The 14,977-nt window shown below is 37.2% G+C and overlaps 2 protein-coding genes across 2 annotated transcripts in view; one reads left to right on the forward strand and one right to left on the reverse strand.

Annotated features, from left to right (window-relative positions):
• Positions 1–1,975: 1,975 nt before the first annotated feature.
• Positions 1,976–7,021, forward strand: dtwd1 (DTW domain containing 1). Its single transcript, XM_079873877.1, has 4 exons — positions 1,976–2,252; positions 3,758–3,901; positions 5,757–5,955; positions 6,793–7,021. Exons 1-4 carry the CDS (start codon positions 2,058–2,060, stop codon positions 7,017–7,019), a joined length of 765 nt encoding a protein of 254 aa, XP_079730003.1. The 5' UTR covers positions 1,976–2,057; the 3' UTR covers positions 7,020–7,021.
• Positions 7,022–7,056: 35 nt separating this feature from the next.
• Positions 7,057–14,977, reverse strand: part of nnt2 (nicotinamide nucleotide transhydrogenase 2) — a 32,749-nt gene continuing 24,828 nt past the window's right edge. Inside the window, exons 18-21 of the mRNA XM_079873854.1 lie at positions 13,466–13,547; positions 12,547–12,665; positions 10,797–10,912; positions 7,057–7,351 (exon numbers count right to left, since the gene is read on the reverse strand). Of these exons, the coding sequence (XP_079729980.1) occupies positions 7,205–7,351; positions 10,797–10,912; positions 12,547–12,665; positions 13,466–13,547 (464 nt within the window). The 3' untranslated portion in view covers positions 7,057–7,204. The remainder of the gene's footprint in view (positions 7,352–10,796; positions 10,913–12,546; positions 12,666–13,465; positions 13,548–14,977) is intronic.

Consider the following 14,977-nt stretch of genomic DNA (forward strand, 5'->3'; position numbering starts at 1 on the left):
GTGTGTTTGCCTGTGTTAGCTGTGTTGTGTGTTTGCCTGTGTCAGCTGTGTTGTGTGTTTGCCTGTGTCAGCTGTGTTGTCGATGCCTCGAGAGAAAAGAAAGTGCAGACGCGAAAGCACTAAAGTGACTGAAGGATTGCCGTAAAGCAGTATCTCTGGTCGTACGATGTGTATGACGTCATTGACATTTTAAAAGACTTTTTAAAGCAAATAAGTGACTCTAAAAAATCTAACACCCAGCAATGTGTAATTTCTTTGCATCTCCTTTCGAATACAACATTCAAATTACTAGACAAAAAATTATATCCTGAGAAAAGTGGATTTTTAGGGGTATAGCGCCATAGACCTCCATTCATTCTGCACTCGTCCTGTGAGCGCCCTCATGTGGAGCCAGAGTGGAACTGCAACCAGTTCAGAAGCCGGAAGTTCACTGAGAGTGGAACTTCTCCCCTTATTAGACATTCTCTGCTATATCTCCACAACACTTTAACGTATTCAGAGCGACACAGTGCCACCTAGTGGTCAGGAGATATGAAACATTTTCATTTTTGCTGAACCGTTAGGACCATTAGATCCAGTGCAGCATGCTGAGTCGAACGATACCCAAATTTCCTGTATCGTCATTTTGAATTTTGTCGTAAAATGCTATATTTTATGAACACTTGAAAAAGTCGGGTTTTTTTTAAGAAAATCAAAATGGCGAACAGGAAGTTCGGCCGACTATGTCAAAATTGGTATCTATGTTCTCGGCATGACCCAGAGCGATATTGTGCGCTAGTATGGACACTAATATAGTTATCATTCTTGGTGTGAACGGGCCTTAATTTACAATGGCTTCAAACGCGACTCAACCAACCAAAATCAAGGACCGGATATTTGTTTTAGCCTATTATACACAGTAAAGCACTGTAAATGTATAGAATGTATTAAATAAGATAAAAAAAACTAATTATAGAGTGGATCTCAAAAACTCTTCATAATATCACTTTTTTTTTATTACATTTAAAAATTTTATATATTTAAAATAGTTTAATTTGGCATTACAAAATAAGGCCTATTTTTAAGACCAATATGTTGGTGCTGAATTGTCAATTTCATGAGGTCCATTATACTTTAAATTAATATAAATATAATAATGTATCATTATATCAATGTCTTACTGTAAATGAAATAAACAGAGGTTCGGAGTTCACAGGCAGGTTAACACACACACTCTCCATTTTATCATCACAAATAACGCATATTTGACTATACTGACAGAACAAGGAAATGACAGACAAATTAAGCAAACTTGTGTGTAATATAAAAGTCCACCCTTGCACTTTAAAACAATCTAAACTCCGTTTTTATGATATATATATATATAGAGAGAGAGAGAGACTCATTTTAAACATCTGAGGACTTGAAGACTTATTTTACCTGCTGCCAAAATTATATTCAATTTATTTGTCAGTGGTTTTAAATGCCTTAAATTATATTATATATATAGTCCTCAGATGATCAAAATGAATATATATATATATATATATATATATATATATATATATATATATATATATATATATATATATTCATTTTGATCATCTGAGGACTTGTTTAGACTCACCACAGAAGTTTTGGCGCGATTTCGTGAGAAGTTTTGGCGCGAATTCGTGAGACTGAGAGTTATCCAGTGATGACACACACACACACAGTTATCCAGTGATGACACACACACACACACACACACACACACACACACACAAATACATACATACATACATACATACATACATACATACATAACTATAGTTAACTTAGCTGCTTTATTCTGCTAAATGATCATTTGAACCCACCAGTCCTTGAGCTTGAATAAAATCATCCAGGGAGCAAATATTCTTCTTCTTCGTCTGTTTCTCCATGGTCTCAAACAAACAACAGTCTGTTGCTAGGCAACCGCTTCCTCGGCTTCCGGCTTCCTCGACCTCGAGGCGTGTGAGTGTTTCCGGTGCGCAGTGAACACGTGGGATTGTTGTCATCTGTTTTACAGTGTGTGTGTGGAGTGTGTGGACGCGATCATGTCGGATCAGGACTGCGCTGCCGGGGACAGGAGCTCTCTGAGCGGCTTGATGCTCGCGTCGCACGCCCCGCTGGATGACGCGCAGCGCGCGGGTCGGATGAAGTGCTCGCGTTGCGGCGCGTCGCGCATGTTTTACTGCTACAGCTGCTGCGCGTTGGTCGGGCTGGAGCCGCGGGACGTTCCGAGCGTCAAGGTCCGTAAACCATCACATTAAACAGCACGCGCTCGCATCATCATCATCATCATCATCACACATACCGGTAACTCAGTTAGCATGACTTTAAATAATCGCATTGTAACTGTGCACATTTAAAGGAACAATTAAACCAAAAGTGTCAATTCTGTCATCATTTGCTCACCATCATGTCGCTCCAAACCTGAATGACTGATGCTAAAATGACAAGAAACAATAAGAATCTGAAATTTAAGTTATATATGAAAGTAAAATTTTCCAGAATTTAAAGTCACCATGAAATCAGAATTGACCGTTTTTATTTTTTATGGAATATTGCAGTGTTTATTGTAAATGATTTATCTTAATAATATTGAATCAGAATAACTTAATTAATTAATTTATAGACCGAGCCAATTCTTCATGATTGAATTAACCGTGTTTTACATTCTGGAATTATGAGTAAAATAAGGTTTGTGGTGAACATTACTGGAAGACAATTGGCCTTCGACATAAAAGTAACTCAATAAATCCAAAACCCACAGGAAACTCGTGGCCGCCAAACACTCATTCCTTCCATAGTTTTAGGATTAGAAAATGATTTGAGAGTCAGTTCCTCATATGAATCAACATCTCCTTTCACGGTCCACGGAAAAAGAAATATACAATGAATCGCATGTTGTGTTTGTTAAATTGACCTATTATGCCCCTTTTCACAAGATGTAATATAAATCTATGGTGTCCCCAGAAAGTGTGTGAAATTTCAGCTCAAAATACCAGATCATTTATTATATCTTGTCAAATTTGCCCCTTTTCGGGTGTGAACAAAAACGTGTTTTGTGTGTGTGTCCCTTTAAATGCAAATGAGCTTTAGCTCCGCCTCCGTTCAGAAGAGGGCGGAGCCTTTACACGAGCTTCAGAAACTCCGGCAATAACAGAACAGGCCAATCTCACTCATCCAGAATCCCAGAATCACCAGTAGCGAGTGCAGCCTTACGGAGAGACTCAGGAAGAGCTTCTGAATGTTAGCGGAGACATTTCTGTAGTTGTTGTGGAGTTACACTGATCATCTCATCATCATGTTTAACTTCTCCACAAGTGTCCACAGTTCCTGAGGTCTTTATAAGACAGCGGTGACATGTTCTGGTCAATAGTGTTCAGTGCTCGTCTGTGCTCAACCACAGAACAGTTTCAGGCTCTGCTGGATCTTTATCATTGCGTTAGAACTGGTTTCACTGCTAGAACTGGTCTCTGTTGTCATGAGTAAACGTGCAGATTAAGGGCCGGTAATATTATAATAAGATCCTCTTCATACGTCAGAAGGAGAGCGAAATCTGATCGGCTTATTTTTTGACATGCTTGCAGAGAAAGGCTCACCAAAACACAGTTACTGGGTTTCACTTTTCACATTTTCTGTGTTGGTAGAAGCACCGGGGACCCAATTATAGCACTTAAACACGGGAAAAGTCAGATTTTCATGATATGTCCTCTTTAAAGCTCATGAAACATCTGTCTGGTGTTTTCAGCTGCCGGTGAAGATCGACATCATCAAACACCCGAATGAAACGGACGGCAAGAGCACGGCAATTCAGGCCAGAATCCTCGCGCCGCAAGACGTCACCATCTACACATATCCCTGCATCCCCGAGCTGGACCAGAGCGCAGAAAACGTGAGCAAAACTAGTGCTGGGCGGCACGACCAAAGATTTATATCATGGTATTTTTCAAAATTATACCGGTTTCACGGTACCCTAACCCTGACTTTGAAACGTGCAGTGCTCATGTTTATGCAACAATGTCAAAGCCTTCAAGAAAATCTACTTGTGGCGGGCAGTGTTGATATTATGAAGCAATGTATGGGAAAAACTGTAATATAATTTGACAGCTATCAGTTATAGTTTAACCTCTCCATCTTCACCGCTCAGTAACACACACAGCTGAGCATCACCAGTGCAACAGTAGCCGCGTTTCCATTACCCTTCAAATTGCACAAATTAAAATTGCGAATTGAAGATACGCCCAATGGAAACACGTCAATTTCGCAAAAACTCCCATTTATCGAAAAAAAGTTTTTCCGCTCGCATGAGGAGGTTTTTCAGGCAATTCGAAAAAGGAATATTTCGCAAAACTGCAATGGAAACCGTTTTTGTGCATTTACAGGTCACCTGATGTAGATGATGAGGTGTGTTTGGACAGAATACAAGACAGAGTTCTTGATTAAACTCATATAAGACAAAAGAAATACAGGAATAATGGATTCTAAACCTCAAATAAATGCCACAATCAAGACCTCTGAGCAGATCTGAGGGAGAAACACCCAGAAACTCCTCATATGTGCCGCTCACAGTATAATAAGGGTCGTTCCTCACCATTAAAGGAGAACTCCGGTCAATTTTAACATTGAGCTCATTTTTTTGTAAATTTGGAGTGCTGTCAATACAGAGAACAACGACAAAAATCGGTGTTGCCTACACCGTGTTATCCTCTTTTTAAAATTTGCACCCTGTTGACTTCAATGGGGCAAGTTTTAAACCTGCTTTTAGCCTCTTAACATCCTTGATGTGTCATTACAAGTGCACAGGTCATGTGAGTGATTCCTTCAGAGTGAACACGGTGAATCTGACTGCAGTAGATGTGAAAGATATGAATAAAAATGATATTTATTTAGCCAGCACTCATACCTGTGTTTACATCCTGTTTGCGGTTGAAGTCCAAAGTAGTCGATTGTCGAGTTCGGGCGCATGATCGTACGTGCTAAACCTATGCGCATGAACTCGACAATCGACTACTGTGGCCTTCGCCCGAAAACAGGATGTAAATACAGGTATGAGCGCTGGCTGAAATAACATCATTTTTATTCATATCTTTCACATCTACTGCAGTCAGATTCACTCGTGTTGACTCTGAAGGAATCACTCACATGACCTGGGCACTTGTAATGACACATCAAGGATGTTAAGAGGCTAAAAGCAGGTTTAAAACTTGCCCCATTGAAGTCAACAGGGTGCAAATTTTAAAAAGAGGATAACACGGTGTAGGCAACACAAATTTTTGTTGTTGTTCTCTGTATTGACAGCACTCCAAATGTACAAAAAAATGAGCTCAATGTTAAAATTGACCGGAGTTCTCCATTAATGCTTGAAAACACTCATACATCTCCTTCCATTAATAATAATGGCCAGTGCAGTGGCTGGGATATAATACATAAACCTACCAACGTCCGTTGCCATGATTTTGGAATGATTTTATTTATCACGAGAGGAAAAAATGAAGTTTTGGTCGTATAACATCGGTTAATGGAAATGCCGTCATTTTGCAATACTTTTTTGTCGACATTTAGAAAAAAATCGCGCCGCGTTCCCAACATACACCGGTATTGCGGTATATTAAAAATTATTATCATAACAAAAATAAACGGCGGTGTTCGGTATGAACCGGTATACCGCCCAGCACTGAGCGAAACCCCTCCGACCCGCCGTGTGCCGAGTCCGTCTCGGGATTTACGGATCCCTGTTCTCCCCACAGATCGTGCTGGTGTTTCCCGGACCGGATGCAATGACGGTGGAGGAATTATGGGAGTATTTTTCAGCCGGTGGAGCGCAGAGATCGAAGAGATTAAAGGCGGCGGCTTCTGAAACTCACACCTGCCCGATCCAGAGAGTGGTTTTCATCGACAGCACCTGGAACCAAACCACCAGAATCATCACAGATGAACGTCTTCAAGGTGCCAGCAGATTCCCTCTCATCTTTAGCGCCTTTCACACTTTAAAGTCAATCATTTTATCCCTTAAAACTCACCAAAATTAAATATAATATAAAAAAAATCTCCTTGGGAAAAAAATGTCTTCATGCCTTAAAATATCTTGAATGTAACTCGACACCCTTGCCTCATTTAGTATACGCGGTTCTATGAATATGCAAATGAGCCCCGCCTCAACTCACTCACTCAGCTCAGAGATCACCTGGTTGATGATCACTCGTGGATCTGATTGGTTACAAGGTAGTTTGTGACGTCAGAAACACCAGCGATTTCAAAGCGTGTTTTTAATAATGGTTATTAATGTGGTGTTTTCAATATGATTTAAGATAAACCACGTGTAAATTCTTCTTAAAACACCACATTAAAAACACGCTTTGAAATCGCTGGTGTTTCTGACGTCACAAACTACCTTGTAACCAATCAGATCAACGTGTGATCGTCAACCAGTGGATCTCTGAGCTGAGTGAGTGAGTGGAGGCAGGGCTCATTTGCATATTTATAGAACCGCGCATACTAAATGAGTTACATTCAAGATATTTTAAGGCATGAATATTTTTTCAAGGAACAAAATGTCATTTTGGTGATCAGATGAGTTTTAAGAGATAAAATTATCGACTACAGGGGGACTTTAAAGAACAGTACAATCCATTGTGCTTTTATAATGCACTTCTAAATTACAAGTGTGAAATGTTCCTCCACCCGAGGTTAAAAGAGGGGTTTAAGAACGGCGCAGTGTGAAAATCCCTTTAGCATGTGTCTGTGTGTCTCAGACGTGACGTTATGGATGTTATTTCCCTGCAGCTTTACCACACGTGGAGCTCAAGAGCAGAAGAACCTGTTTTTGGCGGCGTCAGAAAGGCAGTCCGGACACATACCTGGCCACAATAGAGGCCGTTTACTACTTTCTGAAGGACCTGCACAACCACTACTTCTCCGAGTACACGGGAGAATACGACAACCTGCTGTTCTTCTTCTCATTCCTGCATAAACTCATCAATAAAGCCAAACAGGCTGCTGGGAAAGTGTGAAACAAACAAACAATAACTATTATTTGAACGCAGTGGATGCATTTTGTCTCAGTGAGATTTAAATATTTTTTATTTACAAGTCAAAGTCCGCATGCATATTCCCAGAATGGCTGAAACATTCACTGATTGGATTTCTAAAGGCACTTCAATGTGTATCTGACAATAAATGATTTCTTGCACTCTTTTTAGTAAAAGGCGTCTCTTATTTTGGCCTGTAAACTGTCGCAGGTCTTCTTGGCGTCTCCCAGGAGCATGGAAGTGTTGGGCTTGTAGAAAATGGGGTTATCGACCGCAGCGTATCCCACACCCAAAGTGCGCTTCATCACGATCACCTGCACACACACACACACACACACACGCTTAGGCCATGTCCACACTAAGGGTACGTTTACACGACAACAATACACTTAAAACGGAGAAGTTTTTTCTTTGAGTTTTCCACGTACTGACGACCCTATTGTCAAAACGATCCCCGTTCACACAGATTTACGACTAAAATCGCTGTATTCTGCTGCCAGGCCAGTAGATGGTGATGAAACACTATAGACTGAACACATAATACACATGTGCATGACATCATCGTCTTCAGAGATTCATGGTTTTGTTGTTTACACGGAGAACATTTTCAAAAACTTGTAACACGTTTTCAAAAGTTTGCGTTTTCAGGCACCCGAAACGCCGTTTCAATTATTTATTGATAGTCCATCTGCAGATATTTGTTCTAGTTTTAAGCAAAAAAACTGATACATTTTGCAATTGATATCTCAAGTCATTTTGCTTTATTTGTACTGGAAAACAAGACAAAAATACTAAGAAAGATTGTTGTTGTTTTTTTGCATAATGCATAATTACATGACTAACTATAATTATATAGTAAGTGCATGTTGTTAATTAATATTACTCAGAACTTATATGAGTATAACAAGGGCACCTGAAAATAAAGCGTAACCGTTTATTCTTCAAGCTATAAATTCTGGTTTCTCCACCTTCTACGATATAAATACTCTATTTCTACATCATTACGCTATTTCTACATCATTACGCTATTTCTAAGTCATTACGCTATTTCTACGTCATTACGCTATTTCTAAGTCATTACGCTATTTCTACGTTATTACGCTATTTCTACATCATTAACGCTATTTCTAAGTCATTACGCTATTTCTACATCATTACGCTATTTCTAAGTCATTACGCTATTTCTACGTCATTACGCTATTTCTACGTCATTACGCTATTTCTACATTACGCTATTTCTAAGTCATTACGCTATTTCTACGTCATTACACTATTTCTACGTCATTACGCTATTTCTACATCATTAACGCTATTTCTAAGTCATTACGCTATTTCTACATCATTACGCTATTTCTACATCATTACGCTATTTCATTACTACGTCATTACGCTATTTCTACATCATTACACTATTTCTACGTCATCACGCTATTTCTACGTCATCACGCTATTTCTACATCATTACGCTATTACTACGTCATTACGCTATTTCTACGTCATCACGCTATTTCTACATCATTACGCTATTTCTACGTCATTACGCTATTACTACGTCATTACGCTATTTCTACGTCATCACGCTATTTCTACGTCATTACGCTATTTCTACGTCATTACTCTATTTCTACATCATTACACTATTTCTACATCATTACACTATTTCTACGTCATTACGCTATTACTACGTCATTACGCTATTTCTACGTCATCACGCTATTTCTACATCATTACGCTATTTCTAAGTCATTACGCTATTTCTAAGTCATTACGCTATTTCTACGTCATTACTCTATTTCTACATCATTACACTATTTCTACATCATTACGCTATTTCTACATCATTACGCTATTTCTACATCATTACACTATTTCTACATCATTACGCTATTTCTACATCATTGCGCTATTTCTACGTCATTACGCTATTTCTAAGTCATTACGCTATTCTATGTCATTATGCTATTTCTACATCATTACGCAATTTTTTCTACGTCATTACGCTATTTCTAAGTCATTACGCTATTTCTACATCATTATGCTATTTCTACGTCATTACGCTATTTCTACGTCATTACGCTATTTCTACGTCATCACGCTATTTCTACGTCATTACGCTATTTCTACATCATTACGCTATTTCTACATCATTGCGCTATTTCTACGTCATTACGCTATTTCTAAGTCATTACGCTATTCTATGTCATTATGCTATTTCTACATCATTACGCAATTTTTTCTACGTCATTACGCTATTTCTAAGTCATTACGCTATTTCTAAGTCATGTTATTTCTACATCATTACGCTATTTCTACGTCATTACGCTATTTCTACGTCATCACGCTATTTCTACGTCATTACGCTATTTCTACGTCATTACTCTATTTCTACATCATTACACTATTTCTACATCATTACACTATTTCTACGTCATTACGCTATTACTACGTCATTACGCTATTTCTACGTCACCACGCTATTTCTACATCATTACGCTATTTTCTAAGTCATTACGCTATTTCTAAGTCATTACGCTATTTCTACGTCATTACTCTATTTCTACATCATTACACTATTTCTACATCATTACGCTATTTCTACATCATTACGCTATTTCTACATCATTACGCTATTTCTACATCATTACGCTATTTCTACATCATTGCGCTATTTCTACGTCATTACGCTATTTCTAAGTCATTACGCTATTCTATGTCATTATGCTATTTCTACATCATTACGCAATTTTTTCTACGTCATTACGCTATTTCTAAGTCATTACGCTATTTCTAAGTCATTATGTTATTTCTACATCATTACACTATCTACGTCATTACGCTATTTCTACATCATTGCGCTATTTCTACATCATTTCACTATTTCTACATCATTACGCTATTTCTACGTCATTACGCTATTTCTAAGTCATTACGCTATTCTACGTCATTATGCTATTTCTACATCATTACGCTATTTTTCTACGTCATTATGCTATTTCTAAGTCATTACGCTATTTCTAAGTCATTATGTTATTTCTACGTCATTACGCTATTTCTTCTACATCATTACGCTATTTCTACGTCATTACGCTATTTCTACGTCATTACGCTATTTCTACGTCATTACACTATTTCTACGTCATTACACTATTTCTACGTCATTACGCTATTTCTACGTCATTACGCTATTTCTACGTCATTACGCTATTTCTAAGTCATTACACTATTTCTACGTCATTACGCTATTTCTAAGTCATTATGTTATTTCTACATCATTACGCTATTTCTTCTACGTCATTATGCTATTTCTAAGTCATTACGCTATTTCTACGTCATTACGCTATTTCTTCTACGTCATTACGCTATTTCTACGTCATTACGCTATTTCTAAGTCATTACGCTATTTCTACATCATTACGCTATTTCTACATAATTACGCTATTTCTACATCATTACGCATTTCTACATCATTACGCTATTTCTACGTCATTACACTATTTCTACGTCATCACGCTATTTCTACATCATTGCGCTATTTCTACATCATTACGCTATTTCTAAGTCATTACGCTATTCATGAAGTTTTACATGAAGCTTTCAGTCCGATTGAGTCGTCAATCCAATTACTAACAGATTATTTGGTTGTATGTAAACGTAGCCAGTGTGGATGAGAAACTTTCGGAAAACGCTAGTGTGGACATTTTGTGTTTTCCAATATAGACGGAGACCTTATTCACACGGCTGTGTATAATCAATAATCACCTGCTTTGACTTCCACACTTCTAGCACCGGCATCCCAGCGATTATAGAGTTCGGATCTTCTTGCGCTGCGGAGTTGACGGTGTCATTGGCTCCGATCACGAGCGTCAGGTCGGTTTCTGCACACACACACACACACACACACACACACACACACACACACACACAGAGAGAGAGAACAATAAGACGGTCGTTCTCATGCGATGCGATCAGGTTTCTCCCTCGCTCTACATGCTTATCTGCGCCGGCTAAATAAAAACACGTGCTGCCCTCCGACTCCGACTCCAACTCCAGGTTGCATGTCTAGGCACAATTACATAATCAAAATGAGTTATTACAAAGACCAGACTCCACATGTGTCCTGACCGCTGCCGTCTGTTGATCATCGGCTCGTCCGCCTGTACCGGACAGATACGAGACGTGTTTTACACCGCATGCGTAAACAACCCACTGACAGCACAGTCAAACGCTGATAACTCGCTCACTACTTCATATTCAATGGAAATCAATGGGCATAAAAAAATACTTTGGCTATTTAACATAACATTATTACTACTATTAAAAAAAGAAGAAGAAATTAATACTTTTATTCAGCAAGGATGCATGAAATTGATCAAAAGTGACATTTATAATGTTACAAAAGATTCTATTTGAAATAAATGCTGTTCTTTTTAACTTTTTATTCATCTAAGAATCCTGAAAAATAAAATGTATGATGGTTTACACAGAAGTCTGAAGCAGATCAACTGTTTTCAACATTGATAATAATCATAAATGTTTCTTGAGCATCAAATCATCATATTAGAGTGATTTCTGAAGGATCATGTGACACTGAAGACTGGAGTAATGATGCTGAACATTCAGCTTTGATCACAGGAATAAATTACACTTTACTGTATATTCACATAGAAAACAGACGTTTTAAATTCTAATATTTTGTGCTTTTTACTGTATTTTTAATTAAATAAATTCAGGTTTTGTCACAGGAATAAATTACATTTTTCAATATATTCACATAGAAAACAGCCGTTTTACATTGTAATAATATTTCACAATTTTTACTGTATTTTTGATCAAATAAATGCAGTCTTGGTGAGCAGAAGACCCTCTTTCACAAATATTAAAAGTCTTAATATTTAATAAAAAGATAAAAGTTTACTTAAAATTTATTTTTTATTTTTAAACAAATAAAAATGTACTTAATAAAAAGTCAAGCCAACACTAGTGTAGATAAAGTTCAGAGTTGAAGTAACAGTCAGATCAGTTCTTTAAATACAATTTTACATAAACCCCGCCCCCGGGGACACGATTTATAGATTATCAAGACAGAATATGCTAATCAATGACTAGAAGATAACTACACATCAGCTTCATAAATTCATCAACTAACCGTTCAGAAATGTCCTGTTGCTTCTACATGTTGTCACTTCTTCTCGAGTCTCTCCATCATTGTCTGAATCCGGTTTGAACATAAAAGGCTAAAAGTTTTAAAGGGACTTAAAAGGACACAAGCTCTTGAAGCTCCGCCCCCTGCGCCGGGAGCAGCAGCTCATTTGCATTTAAAGGGACAGACACAAAAACGGTGCGTTTTTGCTCACCCTCAAAAAGTGACATTTTAAAATGATATATAAAGATATCTGTGGGGTATTTTGAGCTAAAACTTCACACACACACTCTGGGGACATCAGAGACTTATTTTACATCTTGTGAAAAGGGCATTATATGAGCCCTTAAATAAATAAATAAATCTGACCTGGGAAATCATCGTTGATCTCGTCCATCTCTAGAACCACGTCGTACGGGACGCCGGCCTCGGCCAAGAGCACATTGAGCTGTCCGGGCATTCGTCCGGCCACCGGGTGAATCCCAAACCTGACACACACACACACACACACACACACACACACACACACACGATACTCAACTACTGCAGAATAGAAAAACACTGCAAAAATTATGTTTTTCCTCAGTATTTTCGTTTTGTTTTCAGCACAAATATCTAAACATTCTTAAATCAAGATGCATTTACTGGAGAAGCGAAATGACTGAAGATATTAAGACTTGCGTTCTGAAAACTGAAAATGAAGTGAGTTTGTGCTTAAAACAAGAACTAATATCTGCCAATGGAGTCAGAAATATAATCTTAATTCAGAAGGAAAACAATTATTTATTTATAGTCTGTATAATCTGAAGATATTTGTTCTAGTTTTAAGCAAAAAACTGATACATTTTGCAATTGATTTCTGAAGTCATTTTATTTGTACTGGAAAACAAGACAAATTTTTTTTTGCATAATGCATAATTACATGACTAACTATAATTATATAGTAAGTGCATGTTGTTAATTAATATTACTCAGAACTTAACAAGGGCACCTGAGAATAAAGCGTAACCGTTTATTCCTCAAGCTATAAATCCTGTCTTCTCCACCGTCTGCGATGTAAATACTCGGAGAATGTTTTACACTTTCCCTCTTTATTTACAGAACGCCTGCGTTTTTACCAGCGCTGTTTTATTAGACACAGATGTGTTTTGTCTCCTTTGTAACAGAATTACGCTGCTGACCTGCCAAGTATTCAAGACATTGAAAACACTGGATGTGTGAGAGTTCAGCATGCGATTATTTTGATGTTCTCGCTGATTTAAGAGTTCGCGAGAGTTGAGCGTCTGACCTCACAGTTTTGCCCTGTTCCTTCAACATCTTCACCATGTCAGCAATGGGATACTGAGCCTTGGCCGCGCACAGACCCCAGCCTGTCCGAGAGAACACACACACACACACACTGTTTAGACATCAGAAAAGCATTAATATTCAACAATGGTCTGCACCTACTATAGTAAGTTCTTATGTAGGGCATATCTGTTTTTCTTTGAACTCACAGAACAGATTCATAAGAGCTTTATTTCAAAGAAACAATGTGTCTCTGCCTTATATTTAATGCAATTAACATTTGAAGCGCTTTCCACAATTCACATCGTTTCAAAGCGAGTGCTTCTATCCGTCAGATCAGTTTTTAAGCACTTTATATAATAGAAATGTAACCGAATTAATTCAATTCACATTTATTTGTATAGCGCTTTTCACAGTACACATCATTTCAAAGCAGCTTTACAGAAAATGCATGAATTATAATTTAGAGTGATCTGTTATCTGAGGAAACTGTCTAAGTTATGTATTTCAGAAATGCACATGTACAAAATCACAGTTAGCTAAAAAGTTATTAATTTAAACAATGTAATAATTTAATGCAGAAACAATGAGCTCATTGAGGTAATAAATACTTGTTTGTTAACAAATGATTGACATTTAGAATAATGTAGCATTGCTGCATGTTGATTCAGAGTTATACTTTTCATAGTTATATTTACTCATATTGGAATCAATTGACAGACAATATTGTGTGGAAAAAGCTTTGGCTTTTTCGTAATAAATATTTAATTACAAACAAAGTTAAGGAAGTATCATTCAAAAATTTTACATATAATTTACCCAGTTAAACATTACTTTGTGAAATTTAAAAGTGACATTGATTTGAATTGCACTTTTTGTGTCAGTTGTGGTTCATTTATTCGGCACTGCCCGATTGTAAGACCATTTTGGAAAAATGTTTGTCATTTTATCACAAAGAACATTGACGGCCAATTTGTGTTGTTTTGGAAACATTTATTATTTGGTCTTTTGGAGAACTATAGAGACAAGCACAGTCTATTTATTATAAACTGTATTCTTTTAATGGCAAAATTATATGTTCACAAATGTACACATTCCTGTAAAAACCCCGTTTTACGTCATTTAAGAGAGAAATTGAGCTTTATATTGACTCAATTCGACTTTCTATGAAGCAAAAAGCAGTTAAAACTTTAAAAACGTATAAATCTTTCAATGTCTTGATGTAGATCCACATGAATCCGCTTGTGTGCAGATGTGCTGTATTTTCGTGTATACTGTTTGTAACATACTCTTCTCTTTCGTTAATAAAGAAAACCACGAGAAAAAAAAAGAACACACACACGCACACACACACACTTCATGTCAGTTATTAATCTTCTGTCAGTCTATTTATTATATAATAAACTGTATTCTTTTAATGGCAAAATTATGTTCACAAATGTAAGACTTTAGACTTTAACATACTCTTCTTTTTTGTTAATTAAAAAAAAACCACAAGAAAAAAAAGAAGCAC

This window comes from Squalius cephalus (genome assembly GCF_949319135.1).
Source record: "Squalius cephalus genome assembly, chromosome: 6".
Lineage (NCBI taxonomy): Eukaryota > Metazoa > Chordata > Actinopteri > Cypriniformes > Leuciscidae > Squalius > Squalius cephalus.